Source organism: Somniosus microcephalus, chromosome 21 (assembly GCF_052327205.1).
Source record: "Somniosus microcephalus isolate GS21.2 chromosome 21, FLI_Smic_1.0, whole genome shotgun sequence".
Taxonomy (NCBI): Eukaryota; Metazoa; Chordata; class Chondrichthyes; order Squaliformes; family Somniosidae; genus Somniosus; species Somniosus microcephalus.
Window position 1 is genome coordinate 74,393,481 of NC_141007.1, and position 22,214 is coordinate 74,415,694.

The 22,214-nt window shown below is 45.3% G+C and overlaps 1 protein-coding gene across 5 annotated transcripts in view; it reads right to left on the reverse strand.

Moving 5' to 3' along the window:
- Positions 1-22,214, reverse strand: part of LOC147102975 (uncharacterized) — a 164,691-nt gene that overhangs the window by 38,150 nt on the left and 104,327 nt on the right. For all 5 annotated transcript variants that reach the window (XM_085963981.1, XM_085963979.1, XM_085963977.1 and 2 more), the window contains 11 exons: positions 20,449-20,575; positions 19,325-19,571; positions 17,884-18,031; positions 17,247-17,424; positions 16,041-16,218; positions 12,302-12,428; positions 8,013-8,132; positions 6,730-6,880; positions 4,288-4,400; positions 2,212-2,365; positions 449-697 (listed from right to left, as the gene is read on the reverse strand). In XM_085963981.1, the coding sequence (XP_085820107.1) occupies positions 449-697; positions 2,212-2,365; positions 4,288-4,400; positions 6,730-6,880; positions 8,013-8,132; positions 12,302-12,428; positions 16,041-16,218; positions 17,247-17,424; positions 17,884-18,031; positions 19,325-19,571; positions 20,449-20,575 (1,792 nt within the window). The remainder of the gene's footprint in view (positions 1-448; positions 698-2,211; positions 2,366-4,287; positions 4,401-6,729; positions 6,881-8,012; positions 8,133-12,301; positions 12,429-16,040; positions 16,219-17,246; positions 17,425-17,883; positions 18,032-19,324; positions 19,572-20,448; positions 20,576-22,214) is intronic.

The following is a 22,214-nucleotide window of genomic DNA, read 5'->3' on the forward strand; positions in this document are numbered from 1 at the left end:
AAACAAAACTTCAGGCCAAGATCATCAAGATTGATAAAGACTCGACATTTAGGGTGAAATTTATTGATCTTTTTCTTCTAGGAAACAAGAGGGGGTTGCTGAACTTCCCTCCGGCCATGCACCGCCTGCTGCTGACCGGTTACCGAACCTCAGCCAAGGTTATGTGGAAGTGCGTAAAGGCACCCGGGGCAACTCCTCCGCTGGATTTCACTCGGTCCTTTTTGGAGGCTGGTCTGGTCTCTCCTCAACGCTTCCTCTTAGTGAAGCAGTTGGGATCAAGAACTAAAAGCAGCTTGGAAGGTTTGCAAATGTCAACACCGCTCTGTGGTTTGCTAGTTGGTATTTAAACACGGTGCACCACAATGCTGTCCTGGAGTCGCAACTTCTTGGATAACCTGTAAAAAAAAAACACCCCCACCTCAGCTCAATAAAAAGGACAAGTTAATACCGTTGAATGCAGAATTGGTCTCTGCAACCTCCTTGGCAATGGCTTTGGTCACTGCAATAATATCGATGCTGCTGAGTTTGTGTACACCCAGTGCAGAAACCAGGGCTGGATTGAGTGCAGACTGAAGCGCTGGGCTCAGGTAAGCCAGATTCAGGTGTTTCTGGAGCAGCTCTGGGGTGATCACCTCTTGTACCAAGAGATCATGCGTTACAGCAGTCTGGGAAGGTAATCTGTATTCAGATCTGCCATCTGCAACAACAAAAATTCAGACGGGATTAACTTACAAGCTACAGTGAATTGTTTACAGCCATTTACCAGCTCCCCAAACAACTAAGCAACTGCTTGTCGAGATTTACCAATGGGGTTCTGTAACTATCCATCAAGCTGTGGGAATCGGTCTCGGGTTTGCCATCTGGCTCTCCAGGGAGAGAGCCACCGTCTCCTCTCCTCCCCCTCCCTGTTGTCAAAGCACAACAGCTGCTAGGAGAAGTTCACTCGAGGGGACAACAATCACTGGCATGACTGCATACTAGCACTCTACAGCACAGCATGGCACTGTTTTCCTTAACAGCATTAATCAACAAGAAATGGAATTAGTTTAAACAGAGACCAACAATGGAATTCATGTTACCTGTAAGAATTAGAGAATTTAAATTAATTCCCATATTCCAGTTATCTAGGACAGAAGAGAGGGAGGGATGTTGACTAGCTTCAAACTGCACTATGAACCAATTCAATTCAATTTTATTTGCCACATGTAACCAGTACTAGTACAAGTACAATGGAATGCTTACGCCCCGTAGGGACACGTCAGCTATTCTTACAGCGCCGTGTTCAGAAAGTCAGTTCAATGGCTTCCAGTGGCAGTGGGAGCACGATGTCCCTCAGCCGCTCCGTCCTCCTCCTCACTGTTGCCGGCTCCACGTGTGGTGGCCTGCTTCTCCCGCTCACGATCCGACCTCTGGCCGCCATGCCCGGCTCCCTTCCTCCCAGTCGGACTGTGAGCTTCCTGCCATGGAGCTGCCGGCCGACATGCTGCAGCGGGTCGTCGTGGCTGCTGCTCGCTGCGCTGCCTCCACCCGACTCGCCGAACACATCGTCGGGATGTGAATGCTCCGGTCGCCGCGGCCTTCTCCTCACCGTCGCCGGCTCCACGGTCTGGGGCCTGCTTCTCCCGCTCATGGTCCGGCCTCTGGCCGCCATGCTCTGCTCCCCTCCTCCCAGTCGGAATGCTTTCCCGCCGAGGAGCTGCCGGCCGATGTGCTCCAGCGGGTCGTCGTGGCTGCTGCTCGCTGCGCTGCCTCCACCCAACTCGACGAACGCTTCGTTCTGGTTGCGGGAGCGAGCCGCCCGAAGCAGGGAGAGCGCGCTAGCACCGGACCGTCTCGGCCGCCATCTTGACTAAAACCGGGCAGGTTGCTCTGATTTTGCCCAATTCTCAGGACATTACAATTACTGGACTTCATCAACCCCAAACCCAAATACGCAAACAAGAAGGATGTTGTAGAGAGCAGCAATACTGTTGGTATTTTGATATTGGCAGGGCCTTTTCATCTTTCAATCAGGTGTATTTATTCCACAAGCTGGATTGTGCCACTAAATTACATTTTTAATCCATTTTAGGCAGTCCATAAGGATTAAAAATCACACGGGCTTCATGTATTCCTTGCGTGCAAGGTGGGGTGGGAGAAAATAATTTGAATCTTTAATAAGGCGCTGGTACAACAAACAGGCTGAATATCTGCACCAAGCAATGTTCCTACCTTTATCTGCTGTTGTGGGCAAACAGCTCTTTGATTTAAGGAGCTGAATAATCTGCCCGGCAACAGGTCGGAAGAAATCCAAGATCTCGTCGGGTAATGGAATGAACTGCAGGAAGTGGCACAGACCTTCTATTCCTTTGAAACTGGGATGATTCTGTTTAGAACATAAAAGAAACACATTTGTACCATACCGTTTCCTACATTACAGTGACTACACTTCAAAAGTACTTCATTGGCTGTAAAGTACTTTGGGACGTCCTGAGGTCGTGAAAGGTGCTACAGGAAACTCTCGTTTAAACGGCACCTAAATATCCGGAATTCTCTAATAACCGGCAAAATTCATACTCCGAAAACAGCACCTCAATAACTGGAAATGTTGCCAAGTCCGAGTCCGAGTCTCCCGCGGTGGTCGAGTTAGTCAGTGGGGGCTAGTGGAGGCCGTCAAACGGCCTGCAGAGTGCGCAGCATCCCTCCTCTTTAACGGAAGGGGAGGGGCAATGAAGCGCGTCAGCGTTAGATGGAGCAGCCGCGTAGTGCTCCGGCACTACCGCGCTCCTGACACCGCCCCGAGAGGAAGTGGACCGCCCGCGATAGCGCTCCGCTTCCTTGCCGGGGCGGTAAGCCCAATTTAGCGGCCGGGGCGGTACTCCTGCGCTGGCCGCTAACTGGCTGGCGCCAATTCGGTTATCCGGAATTTTTTAATCAACCGGCACCACCCCGGTCCCATCGGTGCCGGATACCAGAGTTTCCTGTATATAAATGCAAGTTCTTCCTCTTACGAACCTATCTAAGTTGCCAATACAAATAAAAAATACTCTACTGCAAATATTTATACAATATACTTAACCAACCACAAATCAACAAAATACCAGCAATTAAAAACCATTTCCAAAATAGATGAACAAATCTCATACATGCTGTCTCTTGCAGCCCAAGGGCATTCTCAAACATTTCTAAAATCACGCAGGTCAAGTCACACCCTTCTTTACCCGACGCGCCCTCCTTACTTCCTCTTTAAAAAAAACAATGCCACACATTCCGATTTACCCTTTACTACCTTTTACACTTGTACATAAAATCCAAAACTATTTTGCTGCGCATTCTTTTTAAAGACATACCTACAAAACAACACAAAAGCAATTCATTGGCTGTGAAGTGCTTTGGGACTAGAGGCACTGAGAAATGCAAATTTGTTCGTTCTTAAAAAAGTAAATGCATTTCAATTTTGGTTTAATTTTTTAAAAAAAGGACTTTTGTGCTAATCAAGATAAGCTGCGAGTGTCTTGGGGAACAGATTCCATTTCCCCCTTTGATGCCTGGTGCCAGTACCAAGTGCTCCCAGGTCAGATAAAGTTCCCTCTACTCTGCTCCAGCAGTGTGCCTTCAGCCGTACTAAACCAGGGTGATATTATTTCCCATATCAGCCATCCTTGTGGCCACTCTTGGTCAGATCCGTTTAGTGTCATATTATAGACAGTTTGACTCAGTGGTAGCACTCTCACCTCTGGGTCAGAAGGTCATGGGCTCAAGTACCACTCCAGAGACTTGAGCACATTAGGCTGACACTCCAGTGCAGTGCTGAGGGGGTGCTGCACTGTCGGAGGTGCCGTCTTTCCGATGAGACGTTAAACCGAGGCCCTGTCTGCTCTCAGGTGGACGTAAAAGATCCCATGGCACTATTTCGAAGAAGAGCAGGGGAGTTATCCCCAGTGTCCTGGCCAATATTTATCCCTCAACCAATATCACTAAAACAAGATTATCTGATAGCTGTTTGTGGGAGTTTGCTGTGCACAAAATCAAAGAATATGTCATTGGTTTTAAAGCACTTTGGGATGTCCTGAAAAGCGGTATATAAATGCACGTTTTCTTTGTGCGGTGAATTTTATGAACACAAAGATCTGGGCCGATGCTGCACAAGCTCCATAGAGATGGCAGAGGCTTTCATCGGGTTTGGCTGGTTTGAAACTTAGTACCTTGGGTTAGTACCTTTCTAAACAACACCACTGGTTCCCAATTTCAGCAACAATTTAAGTGTAAATATTATTTTATTTGAAAAGCAAAGAATTGTGGAATTACACTGAATGTTTCCATCGCTTTCAGAAACAGCTGCGGGATTTCGGAACGAAGCCATTGATTCCACGGACTGTCACGGTCAATATCTTCACGGGAGGAAGGAATGTCAAAGTCACCTGTTGTAGAGAGAGGTAGAGAGAGAGAGAGAGAGAGAGAGAGATCGGTGAATTAAAATTGGTGGAGTAAAAAAGTTAGTCACACACACTTCTCCAATCTGAAATCATTGATTACTTTAAAGGATAAGACGTCCTTTTGTTTAAAAAAAGAGAGTATTTTTTCCTCTCTTAGTCAACACGCACCATCCCACAGCTAACTGGCTGGGCACAATGCAGGCCATTAGATAGCATCTGAAAGCAACCTAGAGATAACTCTTCCATGCAACACTTGAGCGATCTGGATTTTTCCACGTTGGAGATTAGTGTGGCACTACATTCAATGCACCACCCCTGTATACACTACCTTTAAAAGAACGGGACAAACCCAAGTCTAATTTGGAATTATAAGGCTTTTCTACTTGGCAGTTAAAAACATCTTTGGTTTGTGTATTTGCATTCAGAAGAAGAAAAACTGATGCCTGTGGAGTTGCTTAAAGGGACCAGCCATTTATGATTAATTCCTCGAAAATGCTCGGTTCTGGGGAAATTACAGCTCTGTGCAGACTTTAATTATCCAAAATGATTTTTTTTGTTGTTGAGGGGTTTGCAATCATGAAAAACTAACAATTAAGAATGACTTCTAAAGGTACTGTCAATATGGTGTCACGCAGTTGATTGACACTGGTAAAGTTTGGATATGGAATCATTAGTCTGTACAGAAAAAAATAAAGATCCCATATAGATATCGATTGACCCCAGGAGATAGTGGCTTGTTCTCTTCCCTTCCTGCTGCTAGTTTCCTCATCTACATTACCAACAGAAAAAGATTCCACGCCAATTAGTTGGCAAGTGTCAGCTTGACTCAGCTGGTAGCAGAGTCAGGTCATGGGTTCCAGCACCACTCTTAAGCCTTGAACACATCATCTAGGCTGAGACTTAAGTGCAGTACCGAGGGAGTGCTGCATTATCAGAGACGCCAGCTTTTGATGAGATGTTGAACTGATCAGGTGGATATAAAAAACCCCACGGCATACTCGAAGAGGGAATTCTTCCACTTTCCTGGCTAAAATTCCTCTGCACCGAAAACCGATTAACTAAGCATTCAACTCATCATCTGCTTGTGGGATCTTACTGTGCCTGCCTATATAACAGTGACTGTATCTCAAAAGTAATTCATAGCTGTGAAGCACTTTGAGACATCCCAAGGATTTGAAAAGGCATTAGGCTGAAAATTCAGTAGGGTTAGCGCCCCATTTGAGGCGCTAGAGGGCCTAGCGCCGGAGTTATGGCCGGTTTGTAAATTCAGTGGGGCCCTGCCATCGGCGTTAGACCGGTTGCGCTGCGCCGGCACCGATGACGTCATCGGTGTGCGCAGCGTCCCGGTTGCCGCGGTGACGGGCCCCAACGCCGAAATTGAGTTGCGGCCGCCTCACCCGTGGCAGCCGCAACTAACGATGTTTCAGCAGAGTCCTACGCGAGTTAGCGCCGGCGCATTAAGGTCGCGCGGCGGCCGGCCGCTTTCCCGCCGGCCGCCTGCCCGCACCTCCCTCCCCGGACTCCTCCACCTCCCCCCGCGGAACAGATGCGTCTGGCCTGCGAGCCCGGCACTTCTCCGAGGTGCCGGGCTCATTTTTTTCAAGATTTCAACGGCCAGCGGGCGGGTGCAGGCAGCTCCTCCTTAACTGAAGGAGGAGGCCTGCACTTCCCCAGCCTGCCGCACCGCATCGGGTGCCGCAGCGCCGGAATTGCGCCGCAATGCGGCAGTCAGCGCCCATTTCGAGGCGCTGACACCCTCCTGTAGCGCCGGCAGCCGTTTGGGCGCGGCGCTACTGAATTTTTGGTGCGCGCAGGGGGACTTAGCGCCGGCGCTAAATTTCTGGCGCTAAAGCCCTGGCGCGGCGCCAACTGAATTTCTAGGCCATTATATATAAGAGTTGTTTTGTTCTTTGCAAGCCATTTTTCCATTGCAGCCTACCTGGGCTTCTCAACTGTGTCCCCTGGAGACAGATTACAGGATTATGCGCTACTCTTCCTGTAAAAAACAGTCCTATAGTAGAATTCAAATATCAAGATTTGCATGAGCCAATTCATGGCTTAAAGATGTACGGGTAAATTCACCGAACCTGCACTCCTGACAAGGAGCTGTGACTGAAGGGAATTAAGATCGGAAATAGGGCTGTAACGTTAAAGCCTTTTCTCTGACTTGCGCTCCCTTTGAGAGCACATCAGTGAATTCACTCTATGATTCTCTGCCGTATTAGTGCATACTTTGAGAAATGAGAACACTTTGGCAGATAAACCTTGCAGCACCACAAGAGGTCCTTCTTTTAAAAAAACCCAAAATAGATACCCTGTATTATGAAGCGGAAACCAAAGCTCCTCAGTGGTAAAAAGGCAAACACGGGCTGTTTCTCAGGCTGACGCCTCAAACCCTGGTTCCTCTTTTCAGTGTCAAGTTTGAAGGCAAGGGCCAACTCAGTGCACGCCACGTTTTCTTTAAGCTGCAAACACACAGAATCCAGTTTAAAAACCATACATCTTACTTCAAAATTGCGGCACTCAAAATACTCCACGAGCAGCATACTCTGCTTCTGCAGTCGGGAGTGTTTCAACTTGAAATGGGCGCCGTTACTGTACAAGCAGTAAGTTTGCAGAATCTGGACTTCTCCCGTTTTTGACCCAAGATGACAGGCTGAAGGACCTGCTCCCAGATCTCCAGTGTCCTCTCCTCTTCCCAGCAGGGAAAATGCCGGGCCTTCAGCTCAACTTTCCCCGGCAACAAAATTGAGATTTGAAAATGCAGAGTGTGAGAAAGTGAAAGCAGGCGGGAAACCAGCGTCTACGATGTGCACCCGCCAAATGATTACTTATAAAAAGCGCAACTGGCAGATTTGACACCTAAATATAGGTATGTTTTTCAACCGATCTGCTGATCATTGCTCCTTACTGTCCAATGCAGTATTACAGTCCCCACCATGTTGGTGTTAACACGATTTGCCCGCTAGACGTGCTGGTCGGTAAAACTAAAAAGGTTAAGTCACCAACATATTTTTTAAAACAGGAAGTCCCCACTTATCAATTGCCTCTTCTAATTGTTAAAAGTTAAAAGAATCTCATCAGAGTAATCGCACTTTAACCAGATGCGAACAGCTGACTGAAACTGCTTGAAGACCTGACCGTGCCTGAAATCAGCAGTCGTTTAAAATCGGGAGGTGCAATACAGGGGATTAACAAGGTGCAAACAGCTGATTGAAACTACTTGGAGACCCGGCCTTGCCTGAAATCAGCGGAAATTTTTAAAAGGGCAAGTACTGGTTAAGGACTTACTGAACTGCCCGAAATAGTCGGTGCACTTAATAAGTTATAAGTGGTGCCTTTGTAAATGACTGCTGTTGGTAATGGGAAACGGTTCGGGCCATTTGCCCGATATAGGTGGCTGCCCGTGAGAAGTGTGGATGGTGTAAGTGGTGAGGACTGTTCCCTATCGTAACAAAAAGCAGGAAAGTATTGTTACAAGGCGAGTGCATTTAGACAATGGAATCCTCACCATGAAGATCGTCACTTCTCTATAAACAGCTATCACTGTACACACATGACAGAGCAGCTTAAGCAGCATAACCGAGAATAACTTGCCTTTCTTGCATCAAGAATCGTCTTGATCACCAGCCAACGATCAGCTCCAGTCTTATGTTTCACCTCCAATATGTTATTATCGAGATCTCGACGAGTCACCAAGAAATCCTGGCCTTTTATCTGTTTAGATAACATTCAACAAAAACAAAATTACCATTTAATCAGCGAGATAAAAAGGTTAAAAGGCTGGTAACTTTGCTTGTGTATCAGTATAACTTGTTATTCAGTAGGCAGCTGTATAACTGTTTATTTACAAGGTAATGGTGGTTGTGTAATTGTTTAATGTTCTCGTTTATTCAGCAAACTAAGGCATAATGACACAAAGAGTTTGAAAAAGGCAAAGACAAAACACCATCTTTAATCAGTAAGTTGAATCGCAACTAAAAAAAACCTACATGTCCAGTCCAAGTCCGAGGACTACAATTTCCATCATTGCAAACTCCGCCCAGGTAGAACCACATGTAAAACTTTCAAGGAGTCAACTTTGAAATTTTGCTACGATTCTAAACATAATTAGGCCAAAAAGATATCAGGCTGTCAATCCAATATTACCATCTGAATGATTCAACCATAACCAGTCAAGTTAAGGTGCTCGGTGTCCCATGATTGCTAATGGGACCTGGTCAGTCACAACAACAATCTGCATGTGAACACGGTCTTACATGGGGCCCTGGAAAGAGAAGAGCCAGGAAGGGCAGGAAAAGGCCTTGCACTCAAGTCCATTTTCAACAGGATTTTATTTGAAGTATTAATGCAAGCCTTATTGCCAAACCACAGTTCACGCATCCAAATAACAACAAGTCTTTCTCTAAAATCACTTCCTTGTACCAAACAAATAAACAGGAAGTTAATCAAGTGTAACTATTGTGTTGAAATAATTCAAGTGACGATATGCACATCAGTGCAGCAGTTTCTTTTTTTTGTAAATTTGTTTTGTAATGCAATTGTAGCTACAGGGCTGCCCGCTGAGGCCTGCCCACGGAAAGGGCACTCCTTTGGACCATGCCCACTCCACTGGTTCCAAGAATGCAATGTGTTACTGACTTGTCAGTTTACAGACGGATTAAACAAAGCCAACAAAACAAACCCCGTGTTCTCAATGTTTCATCATTAAAACGGACCCTGCTGCACGATTGCACGGAGAATGTAAACTACCGAATGTTGATGTACGAGAAATCTAAACTTCTGTGCATAATAAATCGGTTGAAGGACGGTGCAATCGACTGGAGACTACCAAGTAAGGCCAGGCCACTTCCAGTTTGATGAAGGGAATAGTACATATAAAGAAAGAAGCTTTTGCGTTAAGTTGGAAAAAAAGAGAAACCTTTCTTGTGGCTACACTCAGAACTGCTGACGAAATTCTGCTTGTAAACTGCGTGATACTCGAAGAAGTTATACTCTGCTTTTAGATTGGTTTTTATGTTGGAGTAGGAAAAGTGAAGCGATTGTAACCATAATACTGAATTCTTTACTACTCAATGGAACAACAGAAGACGGTTTAAAAAAACACTGTAGAAATAGAATTATGATCAGAAACAAGTCTACAAACAAAAATTGCTGGCATTTGGCCCATATGGTTAGGGACAAAAAAGGACATTTACTGCTGTTAGTTGCAATGACTTGCAGTTATATAGTGCCTTTAATGTAGAAAAATATCTCAAGGCACTTCACTGAGGTGTAATCAAGGAAAATAGATACCAAGGCTTGGACAAAGAGGTGGGTTTTCAGGAGGCTCTTAAGGAGAGGGAAGTGAAGAAGTGGAGAGATTTAGGGAGGGAATTCCAAAGTGTGGGGCCTAGGTGGCTGAAGGTACAGCCGCCAATGGTGGGGTGATTGGAGGGGGGCATGCATGAAATTGGGGGGGGGGGGGGGGGGGTGGCGGTTGTAGGGCTGGAGGAGGTTCCAGAGATAGGAAGGGGCGAGTGCCATGGAGGGATTTCAAAACAAGGCCTACCACTTAATGCAACTGTGACTACACTTCAAAATGACTTTATTGGCTGTGAAGGCTTTGGGACATCCTGAGGTTTTGACGCTATAGAAATGCAATCTGGAATACTCTCCCCCACAAGGCTGGGGATACTGGGAGAACTGGAGCTTTTAAGAATGAAATCTTTAGGTTTTTATTAAGCAAAGATATCAAGGGATATGGAGCTATGGCGGGTAAATGGAGTTGAGGTACAGATCATCCAAGATCTAACTGAACGGTGAAGCAAGCTCGAGGGGCCGAATGGCCTCCTCCTGTTCCTAATGTTCCCAAGTTGTTTCTGCCCTTGCCTCAGCTCAGCCGCTGCTGAAACCCTCATCCATGCTTTTGTTACCTCTAGGCTTGACGATTCCAACGCACTCCTGGCTGGCCTCCCACATTCTACCCTACTTAAACTTGAGGTGATCCAAAACTGGGCTGTCCGTGTCCTAACTCGCACCAAGTCCTGTTTACCCATCACCCCTGTGCTTGCTGACCTACATTGGCTCCCAGTTAAGCAACGCCTCGATTTCAAAATTCTCATCCTTGTTTTCAATTCCCTCCATGGCCTTGCCCCTCCCTATCTCTGTAATCTCCTCCAGCTCCACAACTACCACCCCCTCTACCAGAGATATCTGCGCTCCTCTAATTCTGCCCTCTTGAGCATCCCGGATTATAATCGCTCAACCATTGGTGGCCGTGCCTTCTGTTGCCTGGGCCCTAAGCTCTGGAATTCCCTGCCTAAACCACTCTTCTTCTCTTTCCTCCTTTAAGACGCCCCCCTTAAAACCTACCTCTTTGACCAAGCTTTTGGGCATCTGCCCTAGTTTATCCTTATGTGGTCGGTGTCAAATTTTTGTCTTATAATACTCCTGTGAAGCGCCTTGGGACGTTTTACTACGTTAAAGGCACTGTATAAATACAAGTTGTTGTTTGTTTATTTGTTTCTAATTTGTTATTTTTCTGCTTTTGAGGAATTAAATCATGTGGTTCAGGGGATTTGTTAGTCTAGGGTCCCTTTAACTTATCAAATAGTTTTCTGTGCATTATTCGTAGAGCTCTGTTACGTTTCAGGATCCCAGGCTATGCCAGCACGGGCAGGGGAATCTTGGTGTAATACACGTTACAAATGCTACAATTGAGTTAACTGTAGCTCTCGAGGTTAAATTCACAGGACAGCCAGGCTGGCAAGTGTAAATTTGTTTTCAGAAGAGGCATCGGAAACAGCATCCTGAAGTGAATGAAAGATAGTTTGACCTTCCAGAGATCATTCACACTCATTGCTGCTAAGTCAACTCTATTCATTTGAACTCAATGGGGGTGATTGCCAAGTTAGGCTTGTGGAGTCTGCTCTTTTCTTGAAGTTGGTTGGTGGGGCGGGGGTCAGAGGGGAAAAAGAGTCAGTTTGACTAAAAGCTGACACTGGAGCCTAGCTTTTGGAAACAGTAAACTACACAGGAGTTAGGCAGCAAAGGGCTGTGAGAAAGATCAAATACGGGAGAGAGCCAAGTCAAGCACAACACACAGAAGTGGGCTCGGGCAGCGTGCTCATTATACAAAGACAGGACGTATTGATGGCAATAAACAAATCCAATCAGAACTATTGCTCTGTAGGTTCACTGCATGGGAAATAAAGTAGTTTCATATTCCCCACTTGTTCACTCAGTCCAACCTCAGAGAGACTGAAGAAACACGTGCGACAGACAAGTATCTGGTGACCATTACAAGGGGATGCGATTGTTACATGTTTGGGTTACACAGGGCAATGTCAGTCAACTCACACAACAGTAAGGTGCTCAGATCGCTTAAGAGAGTGACTGAACCCAAAAACGCATCCATGGTAAACCCTCATCTGTAACAAGTTCCTCTTTAAAACTTTTCCCCGAGGGTCTCAGCTGGATAAAAGAAAGGAACTACAGGAAACTTTGGATTATCCGGAGGTTGTATGTCCGGAATACTCGATCTAACGGCAAAAATCAGGAGCCGTTTTCTATAAGTTTTTTTTAGTTCTCGTTCGTTTTATTTTCCCCAGTCAGGCACTGCAAGGTCTGTAGCTATAGCAACAGCTTCAGCTAGAGACGCTTGCAGCTGCAGCCGACTCTTTAGAAGCTGTTGCTAAGCAACAGTGTTTGTTGTCAGATACGGAGATGAAAACCTCCGTATGCTTCAACATTAACTTTGTATGTCTGGCAGTTTTGATAGATCGGCAACACGCCGGTCCCGTTGGTGCCGGATATCACAAAGTTTCCTGTACCTCTATCTTCATAACCTTCAGCCCCAAACTTACATCCACCAATAAATCTCTTAGCGGGTCTACACTGCTCACCTTGTTAATGATTGTAATGGAACGAAGTCTGTGTAGGAAGAGCAGCAATGATGGGTCAATGTCATGGAACAAATTCTGCGTCTGTTGGTTCTGTGGCTTGAGTGGCAGGACTATCTTTGTTGTCCATCTGAGGAATTAGAATTGTGCATAAATGGTCAATGAATCCAGAAAATTGTTCAGTATGTTACAGTGGACCAGTATTTCCCCAATCCCACTAATCGCATGGATGAACGACAAAATGTGTTCATCCCAATTTGGCATAAAAATAAAACAAAAAAGGTGACTCAACCGTGGCTAACAAGGGAAATTAGGGATAGCATAAGAGCCAAGGAGATGACATATAAATTGGCCAGAAAAAGCAGTAAATCTGAGGATTGGGAGCAGTTTAGGATTAAACAAAGGAGGACAAAGGGATTAATTAAAAGGGGGGAAATAGAGTAGGAGAGTAAGCTTGCAGGGAACATAAAAACTGACTGTAAAAGCTCTTATAGATATGTGAAGAGAAAAAGATTGGTGAAGTCAAGCGTAGGTCCCTTGCAGTCAGAATCAGGGGAATTTATAATGGGGAACAAAGAAATGGCAGACCAATTAAATACATACTTTGGTTCTGTCTTCACAAAGGAGGACACAAATAACCTCCCAAAGATGTCGGGGAACATAGGGTCTAATGACAGGGAGGAACTGATAGAAATCAGTATTTGTAGGGAAATGGTGTTAGGGAAATTGATGGGATTGAGGGCTGATAAATCCCCAGGGCCTCATAATCTACATCCTAGGGTACTTAAGGAAGTGGCCCTAGAAATAGTAGATGCATTGCGGGTCATCTTCCAAAATTCGATAGACTCTGGAACAGTACCCATGGATTGGCGGGTAGCTAATGTTACCCCACTGTTCAAAAAGGGTGGTAGAGAGAAAACGGGGAATTACAGACCGGTAAGCCTGACATCGGTAGTGGGGAAAATGCTAGAGTCCATTATAAAAGGATGTAATAGCAGAACACTTGGAAAAAAGTGACCGGATCGGACAAAGTCAACATGGATTTACAAAAGGTAAATCGTGCTTGACTAATCTACTAGAATTTTTTGAGGATGTAACTGGTAAAATAGATAAGGGAGAACCAGTGGATGTGGTGTATTTGGATTTTCAAAAGGCTTTCGATAAGGTCCCGCATAAGAGATTAGCGTGTAAAATTAAGGCACATGGGATTGGGGGCAAGGTATTGACTTGGATAGAGAACTGGTTGGCAGACAGAAAGCAAAGAGTTGGAATAAACGGCTCTTTTTCCGAGTGGCAGGCAGTGACTAGTGGGGTACTGCAGGGATCGGTCCTTGGACCCCAGCTATTCACAATATATACTAATGATCTGGATGAGGGAACTAGATGCAATATCTCCAAGTTTGCAGACGACACAAAGCTGGGTGGGCGTGTGTGCTGTGAGGAGGATACCGAGAAACTCCAGTATGATTTGGACAGGTTGGGTGATTGGGCAGAAACATGACAGATGCAATATAACGTGGATAAATGCGAGGTTATCCACTTTGGTGTCAAAAACAGGAAGGCAGATTATTATCTGAATGGCAATAGATTGGGAGAAGGGGAAGTGCAACGAGACCTGGGTGTCCTTGTGCACCAGTCGCTGAAAGTAAGCATGCAGGTGCAGCAGGCGGTTAAGAAGGCAAATGGTATGTTGGTCTTCGTAGCGAGAGGGTTTGCGTACAGGGCCTTGGTGAGACCACACCTTGAGTATTGTGTGCAGTTTTGGTCGCCATATCTGAGGAAGGATGTTCTTGCCATGGAGGGAGTGCAGCGAAGATTCACCAGGCTGATACCTGGGATGGCAGGAATGACGTATGAGGAAAGATTGGGTCGATTGGGCTTGTACTCGCTGGAGTTTAGAAGAATGAGAGGGGATCTCATCGAAACGTATAAAATTCTAACAGGACTGGACAGACTAGATGCTGGAAGGATGTTCCCGATGGTTGGGGAGTCCAGAACCAGGGGGTCACAGTCTAAGGATAAGGGGTAAGCCATTTAGGACAGAGATGAGGAGGAATTTCTTCACCCAGAGAGTGGTGAACCTGTGGAATTCTTTACCACAGAAGGCAGTAGAGGCCAATTCATTAAATATATTCAGGAAGGAGTTGGATATATTTCTTAAGGCTAGGGGGATCAAGGGATATGGGGAGAAAGCAGGGACAGGGTACTGAATTTGGACGATCAGCCATGATCTCATTGAATGGCGGAGCAGGCTCGAGGGGCCGAATGGCCTACTCCTGCTCCTATCTTCTATGTTTCTGTTTCTATCTCCATAGCTAAGAGGGCGAGGAGGCAGGCCAATAGCTCCCAGGCTTCTGCAATGGATACAATAATCAAGCACGCGGGAGGTGGGTGGCAGGGGGACCAGGAAATCCAAGTGGCAACTCTTTCCCCGCCTCTTCCTGCCACCCACCCCCACCCCCCAGGAACTATCCAGCCTCTGATTAGCACCTTCCCAAAATAGCACAGCTGAGAGTTCCCAATCTCAGTGTGGAGCAGAGAATACAACAGCTCTTCTTACTATCTTAGAGCACAGTGTTCTGGACTCCTGGTCTGACACAGTGTCGTGGCCAACATTTATCCCTCAACCAACACCTAAAATAGATGATTCGGTCATTTATTTCATTCTTGTTGTTAGTGGGAGCTTGCTGTGTGCAAATTGGCTGCCACGTTTCTTACATTAGAACAGTGACTACAATACAAAAATAATTCATTGGTCGTTAAGCACTTTGGGATGTCCTGAGGTCGTGATAGGTGCTATATAAATGCAAGTCTTTCTTTTTTTCTTGGCTTATTGAGATTTGAAACACTTTGCACTGAGTTGCATCAGAGATCACTCTCAAGCAGGATATCAGTGTTTCCCAGCAAGCCTGCAAACTCATTGCCGCAGTACCAGTCACTCGCTGCATTTTTTCAATCTTCCTTCCTTAAGCATTGCTTTCCTTTCTGGCTCTCAGCTCTGTACCTGGCTGGACACATCATGAGCTGCTCCCTCATGATGTGCCCCAGATATCCAAGCCTTCTTTCTCTGAACATTGCTTATTAACCTGCTCCCCATCCAGTAGCAGCATGGTGCCATACTTTATTCGCTTGTGCCAGCCTACCTTTATTTCTCCTCTTAAGCAGAGTGAAGAAGCTACCATAACACAATAGCAAAATACTGCGGATGCTAGAAATCTGAAATAACAACAGAAAATGCTGCAAATACTCAGCAGGCCAGGCAGCATCCATGGAGAGAGAAACAGAGTTAACGTTTCAGGTCTGGGACCCTTCATCAGAACTGGAAAAAGCTGGAGGTGTAACAGATATTAAGCAGGTGCAGAGACAGGGGGGGAGGAGGAGTTTAGGAGGGGAGGAAGGAATTGAAAGAACAAAGAACATACTGTGCTTATGTAAGAGGCACCAGCTTAATTACATCTCCAGCTTTTTCCAGTTCTGATGAAGGGTCCCAGACCTGAAACGTTAACAGTTTCTCTCTCCACGGATGCTGCCTGGCCTGCTGAGTATTTCCAGCATTTTCTGTTGTTATTGAAGAAGCTACCATCTTGGACTCCTGACCACATGGTTAATATTGAAAGATTAAGAATTTTCTTCTCTCTCTCCTCCACCCAGCTTCTCCAAATCCCCGACATGTTACTACTTCCTAGAGGTCCTTATTTAAGTAATAAAACTTTAAAAAAAACACACATAATTTAAATCTTACTTTGTTTTCTCCGCCTCTGACCCCATTAATTTTACGGGCCTCTCATCATCAACCCAGTGAGGAAGGATGTATCCCATCGGACCACTATGCTTATCAAAGCAGATGTGAAAACCGTTAGAGTGAATCTCTGGGCTGTCTGTGACTTTGAAAACGGACTTAAATCCGATACCTTTCTGACCTGCAAAAAGAAATGAAAACATGAATCTGTTCGCAGCTGAGTCATTGAGCGAGGACTGCATTTTAATTAAATATAGATGGCACGCAACAGATAATTAGATGACTGAGGCTAACTTTGCTATAGACAGAGTGAAATGACTCATGAAGTAAACAGCACGTACGCAACCATCATTTTCTGGAGTTAAGACAACGCAGTGCAGATGTGCCACTCCCATTTCGTGTTCCTATTTATTTAAGAGGGATTAATACTAATGGGGAAGTGTGGAAAGAAGAGAAGACGAGTGAGTGCAACCATTCCCACAAAAAGCTGAATATAAAGCAACTTGTAAATTGATGCCAGTTAGTGCACAGGGTAGAGAGAAACTATGAGGAAGGAGACAATGATCTGGGGCAGGCGTACCAGGAAGAAATGGAACATGAATTGGTTGAACTCCTGTTAATCATTTAACAGATGCTCACAGAAGATTATTTATAGACTAATAGAAATGTCAGTACCAAAGGAGCACATTGTACCTGATCAGAGCGAGCCAGTTCCAGATTATTTCACTGTACTTTGATTTTTCTTTAGTGTTTATCAATTTCCGTCTCCAGTCTGCCGATTGACACAGCTTCATTAGTCACCTATGGTGCCTTCATTCCATGTTATGTTATGGATAATTAAACAACAGAAGAAGGTGATTTGCTGGCAAAAGAACCAGAGGCGATATGAGGAAAAACTTTTTTACGCAACGAGTGGTTAGGAATTGGAATGTTACTGCCTGAGGCTGTGGTGGATTCAGATTCAATAGCAGCCTTCAAAAGGGAATTGGATAAATACTTGGAGAAAAAAAAAATGCAGGGGATCTGGGGAAAGAGCGGGGGAGTGGGACTAACTGGATTGCTCTTCGAAAGAGCCGGCACAGACTTGATGGGCCGAATGACCACCTCGGGTGCTGTACTATTCTATGATTCTATTTGTTTTCCATTATAGTCTAAACTATTTGCTAAACATTAGTCAGGACTTCTGCCAAACATTCCACAAGTTCCTACCTATGTAGCCATACTCGTGTTTCCCCTTGGTACTGCAGCCCACATCACAGATTGCTCGGATATTCTTCTCCTCAAAACCGCATTCGTTATTGAGGAGAATGATGCAGTCTCTTTCCACCACAAACAGCAGGCTGGGAGCAGTATCATTAGAAGGTGGGTAGCTGTTATCATCGGCATTCTAGGAAGAAACGGGAGGAACAATTGGCACATATTTTCAAAATGTAAGCTGCCCTGTGTTAAACCTATTGTTTGGCAAAAATAAAACAGAAAAAAATGGTTTAGCACAAAATGCTTTTTAAAAAAATTAATATATTTTTTTTTTTTGAGGCTCAGGGATTCCCTAAGGAGTGGAGAAGTCACCACAAGCTGCTCCCCACAGGCCCCCTGGTGATGAAAACTATACAGAATTGCACAGGCAGAGGCCTGGGAGGTCGTTACCTACCCGCAACTCTCAGTCAGGCTGAGATGCAGACACACAGGGTTGGGGGGCACGACTGTGAAGAAGGGGAAAAGAAAGAGATGAGATTTTAATCGTTTACTGCTCCATGTACCTATTTTAGTATGGAACATTTCTTCCAGTAATATTAGTTCTCAAATGATGAATGAGGAAAATGGCAAACAAACTGGTACATCTTACCTGTATCAGTTCCAAGACAAAGTGCGTGTCTTTACTGTACAGCTCAGTGGATAAGCGCTCAAGGCTTCGGCCTAATCGGTTCTGATGAACTGTCATCAGTCGCTTCCCCTCGTCGTTCAGCTCAATCCCAATGCCAAATTCATTTTTCCTAAACAGAAAGAAAATGTGTAAATATTTTAAATGATTCAATAATTCAGACAGTGCTTCAAAATTGTCACTTATTACAAATCCTAAATGTATCTTCTTCCTCCTCCCAGTTCAAGCACACTAAAGCATTAAGAGGCAGGTTAATGCTTCCCCTGTACTCTGGCCAAACCTCGGCACTGCACAAGTGTGAATTTCTATTTCATACAACAACCAGACTTGTAGCTTCTCAATTATACCAATTTGGGCAGTGTTCCCACTGTGGGCTCTGGCTCTCTAGGAATGGGACACATTTCATGTAGGACCCTTAAATCACAGTCAAGCAAGTAATTTCCACAGCCTGTGCTGGATTCAACTTTAAAAAAAACTAATTTTAGGCAAAATCGGATCAGCCGCCCGGTGCACACCTCTCCTGATTTTAATTTCCATCAACTACAATAGAAGTAATATCTGGGAGAAAACAGAAAATGCTGGAGAAACTCAGCAGGTCAGGCAGCAGCTGTGAAGAGAGAAACAGAGTTAATGCTTCAGGTCGACCTGAACCGTTAACTCTGTTTATCTCTTCACAGATGCTGCCTGACCTGCTGAGTTTCTCCAGCATTTTCAGTTTTCATTTCAGATTTCCAGCATCTGCAGTATTTTCTTTCTGTATTAATACCTGGGAGAGATGTATAATGGATGGCCAATCTGATTATCACCCATTTCACACCATCACCAAAACTCAAAATTACCCCCACTTTGTTCCAACTGGTTAGCTTGTTTTCAGCTCTGCAAATCTTTTCTCGTCGCTGTTTATTCCGGAGACTGAGGGTCGTTGGCTGCAACAACTGAAAGGAAGCCCCACATTCCAAGCCGAAAAGGGAGGAGGGAAGAAGCCAAGCCAGAGGACACACACACACACACACACAATTGCTCACATGGCACTTCCCAAGCCAGAGTTGCTTCAGCAGTGACAGAGAACGAACTCAACGGTGAGGGAGAAGCGGAGAACGATTTCTCAGCGCTGAGAATATTTTAATCTGCTTCCTCTGATACCTCAATTCCCCATTGCATTTCGACCTCTGTAAATCCGGCTCCATTAATATTGGCAACGTTTCCAGGTCAGCAATGGGACAAGGACTTGGAATTCCTGTTCATCGGCTGCTCCTGCAGGTCAATTGGGAATGTGTTCCATCTGCCACATTCCTTTTACACTCAACCTCCCCACCCCCGATCCCTGGGCAACATTTATCTTGAGTGACAGCAAATCAAGATCAGCGCTAATTTTGCTTTGGTGTCATCAGACACAGGTACAGACCGGATATCCTCAATGATCGTCCGGTGCAGGTTCTCTTCCTCTTTAGTTGCATCAAGTGAACTTTCGTCGCTGCTCGTTAGATCAGCAGGATCAGGTGGAGCACCATTTAAGGTCGCAGCATCGCCTCCGTGCTCAGAATCTCCTCCGTGCTCAGAATCGCCTTCGTGCTCAGATGGTTTCTCGGCAGATGGTGGCAGGTCACTCATTTCAGTGGCAAGCACAAATTTGTCACCATCATCGTCATCATCTGAAATAAGAAACCACAAATTCAATTTGCAATTACAGCATTTTCTTTGTGTGTCCTGCAACTGTCTCTTCTTCCATCCCATCTCCTCTTCCAAAGCTACCGAATTACTCTGGGATTTGATTCCGCAGGTGGCGTCAGACCGACCGTGTCTCATCCAAGACGCTGCTAGGGCCACCACAGCCTGAACCTGGGCAGTGAACAGGCGATTTGGCTCTCAGTCAAGTCCAATCCTGCCCCATAAGCTAACTTTCACACTTGCAAGGTTTCTGCCAGGAGTCACTGGACAATGATCAAGAGAGGGAACCCAACACAATGTTCCCCTCTAGTCCAGAAATTCCAAAGCCAATTGTAGCACTGCCACCCCCACAGAAACCAGAGATAAATATCATGTTATATGGATGGGAGGGTAAGCTAATGCAGTCTATAGTTATATGAAAGGAACCAAATGTTAATTTTATTTAGTCAGATATCAGAATAACATTGCAGCAAAGTAACAGGAAAAATGACATCACCACAGACCCCTAGTTCATATGTAAAGTGAGAATCACCGGTAGGCCTAAGGAATGAGAAGGAGGTCATTGGGGTATGGGCAGGACAACTGGTATCAAGCTTTAGAAAAGAAATCTGAAAGGCTGGTTTCCTACCCAGAATTTATTTTTGGCAGTGTTCCCACTCCTGGTTCTTATAGTGACTCCTGGTGGAAACTGAGCCTGTGTGGACGTTCGATGGGGATAGGGCCTGGATCGGCTGCGACCGGTTTCTCAAACATGGCCACATGGGTGAGTGTAGGAGGACTGCAGCCGTCCCCGATAGGCATCCCGGCATGAAGCAGTGCCTTCAGAAGGTGGGACTACAGTAGCTTCAAAATGTTTCGTACCTGAACTGGCGGATATAATTTCAGAATCTGCATCAGGCTCAGATTCAGACTTGGGCACATCAGAATCTTCACCTTCACTCAGCCCCACAACGGAAGACCTGCTGCTCAGCGATGCGGAGTCCACAGTCTGGAGCACAATTTACATGTATAGTTAGAAAAAAGCTTTCATTCTCTCAAAAAAACCCCACAAGCTTCTATAATTGATTAATTTTTGCAATCATTTAAAAAAATTTTTTTTTTTTTTTTTTTTAAAACAGGCGATTAAAAACTACCATGGTGAGATCACAAGGCAATATCTTAATCCGGTGCTGGCTGGGAATATCAGGTGTCCATTCTACATTAAATTCAGTGTATGGGGTATGCATTTCATGGAAAACTCATTAAGCACCTCGCTGTTAAATCTGCCGTGGGCCCATTGCAACTGTTAACTAGAGGCCCAATGCCTGTTGAAGAACCCCTCTGCGCGGGGCAGGTGTCAGCCTAAAATAAAAACAGAAAATGCTGGAAATACTCAGCAGGTCAGACAGCATCTGTGGAGAGAGAAACAGAGTTAACGTTTCAGGTCGATGACCCTTTCGGCAGAACTGGAAAAAGTTAGAGATGTAACAGGTTTTAAGGAAGTGCAGGAGCAGGGAAAGGGGGGAGGGGAGGAAAGAACAAAAGGGAAGGTCTGTGATAGGGTGAAAGGCAGGAGAGACTGAATGGCAAAAGGGATGACTGTACAAAGCTAAAGGAGATGGTAATGAGACAAGAAAAGAAATAAAAGCTGGGTCTAGAAGAGGTGTAAATGGGAATGGTAGAACCATCAACAGCTGCCACGTGAGAGAGATAGGGCCAGAGGTTATGGTCTGAAATTGTTGAACTCGACGTGGAGTCCAGAAGGCTGTGAAGTGCCTAATCGAAAGACGAGGTGCTGTTCCTCGAGCTTACGTTGAGCTACATTGGAACAGTGTAAGGAGCAGAGGACAGAGAGGTCAGAGTGGGAGTGGAGAATTAAAGGTTATAACCTGTCCCGCTCGGGATTCTTCAGCAGTTACCAGCAAATTATCAGGCTAAATATAGAACGTTCAGAGGAGAAGTGGAAAAAGAAAATAAGAGGGGCAAAGAGAGGGTATGAGAATAGAATGGCAGCCAACACAAAAGGGAATCCAAAAGTCTCCTATAGGCATATAAATATATAAACAGGTAGTAAGAGGGGGGGGGGGGGGGGGGGGGGAGTGGGACCGATTAGGGACCAAAAAGGAGACCTATACATGGAGGCAGAGGGTATGGCTGAGGTACTAAACGAGTACTTTGCATCCGTCTTCACCAAGGAAGAAGATGCTGCCAAGTCATACTGAAGGAGGTAAAGGAGATACTGGATGGGGTAAGAATTGATAAAGAGGAGGTACTAGAAAGACGGGCTGTACTTAAAATAGATACGTCACCAGGACCGGATGGGATGCATCGTAGGACGCTGAGGGAATTGAAGGAAGAAATCGCGGAGGTACTGGCCATAATCTTCCAATCCTCCTTAGAAACGGGGGTGGTGCCAGAGGACTGGAGAATTACAAATGTTACACCATTGTTCAAAAAAGGGTGCAAGGATAAACCCAGCATCTACAGGCCAGTCAGTTTAACCTTGGTAGTGGGGAAGCTTTTAGAAACAATAATCAGGGACAAAATTAACAGTCACTTGGACAAGTGTGGATTAATTAAGGAAAGCCAGCATTGATCTGTTAAAGGCAAATCGTGTTTAACCAACTTGATCGAGTGTTTTGATGAGG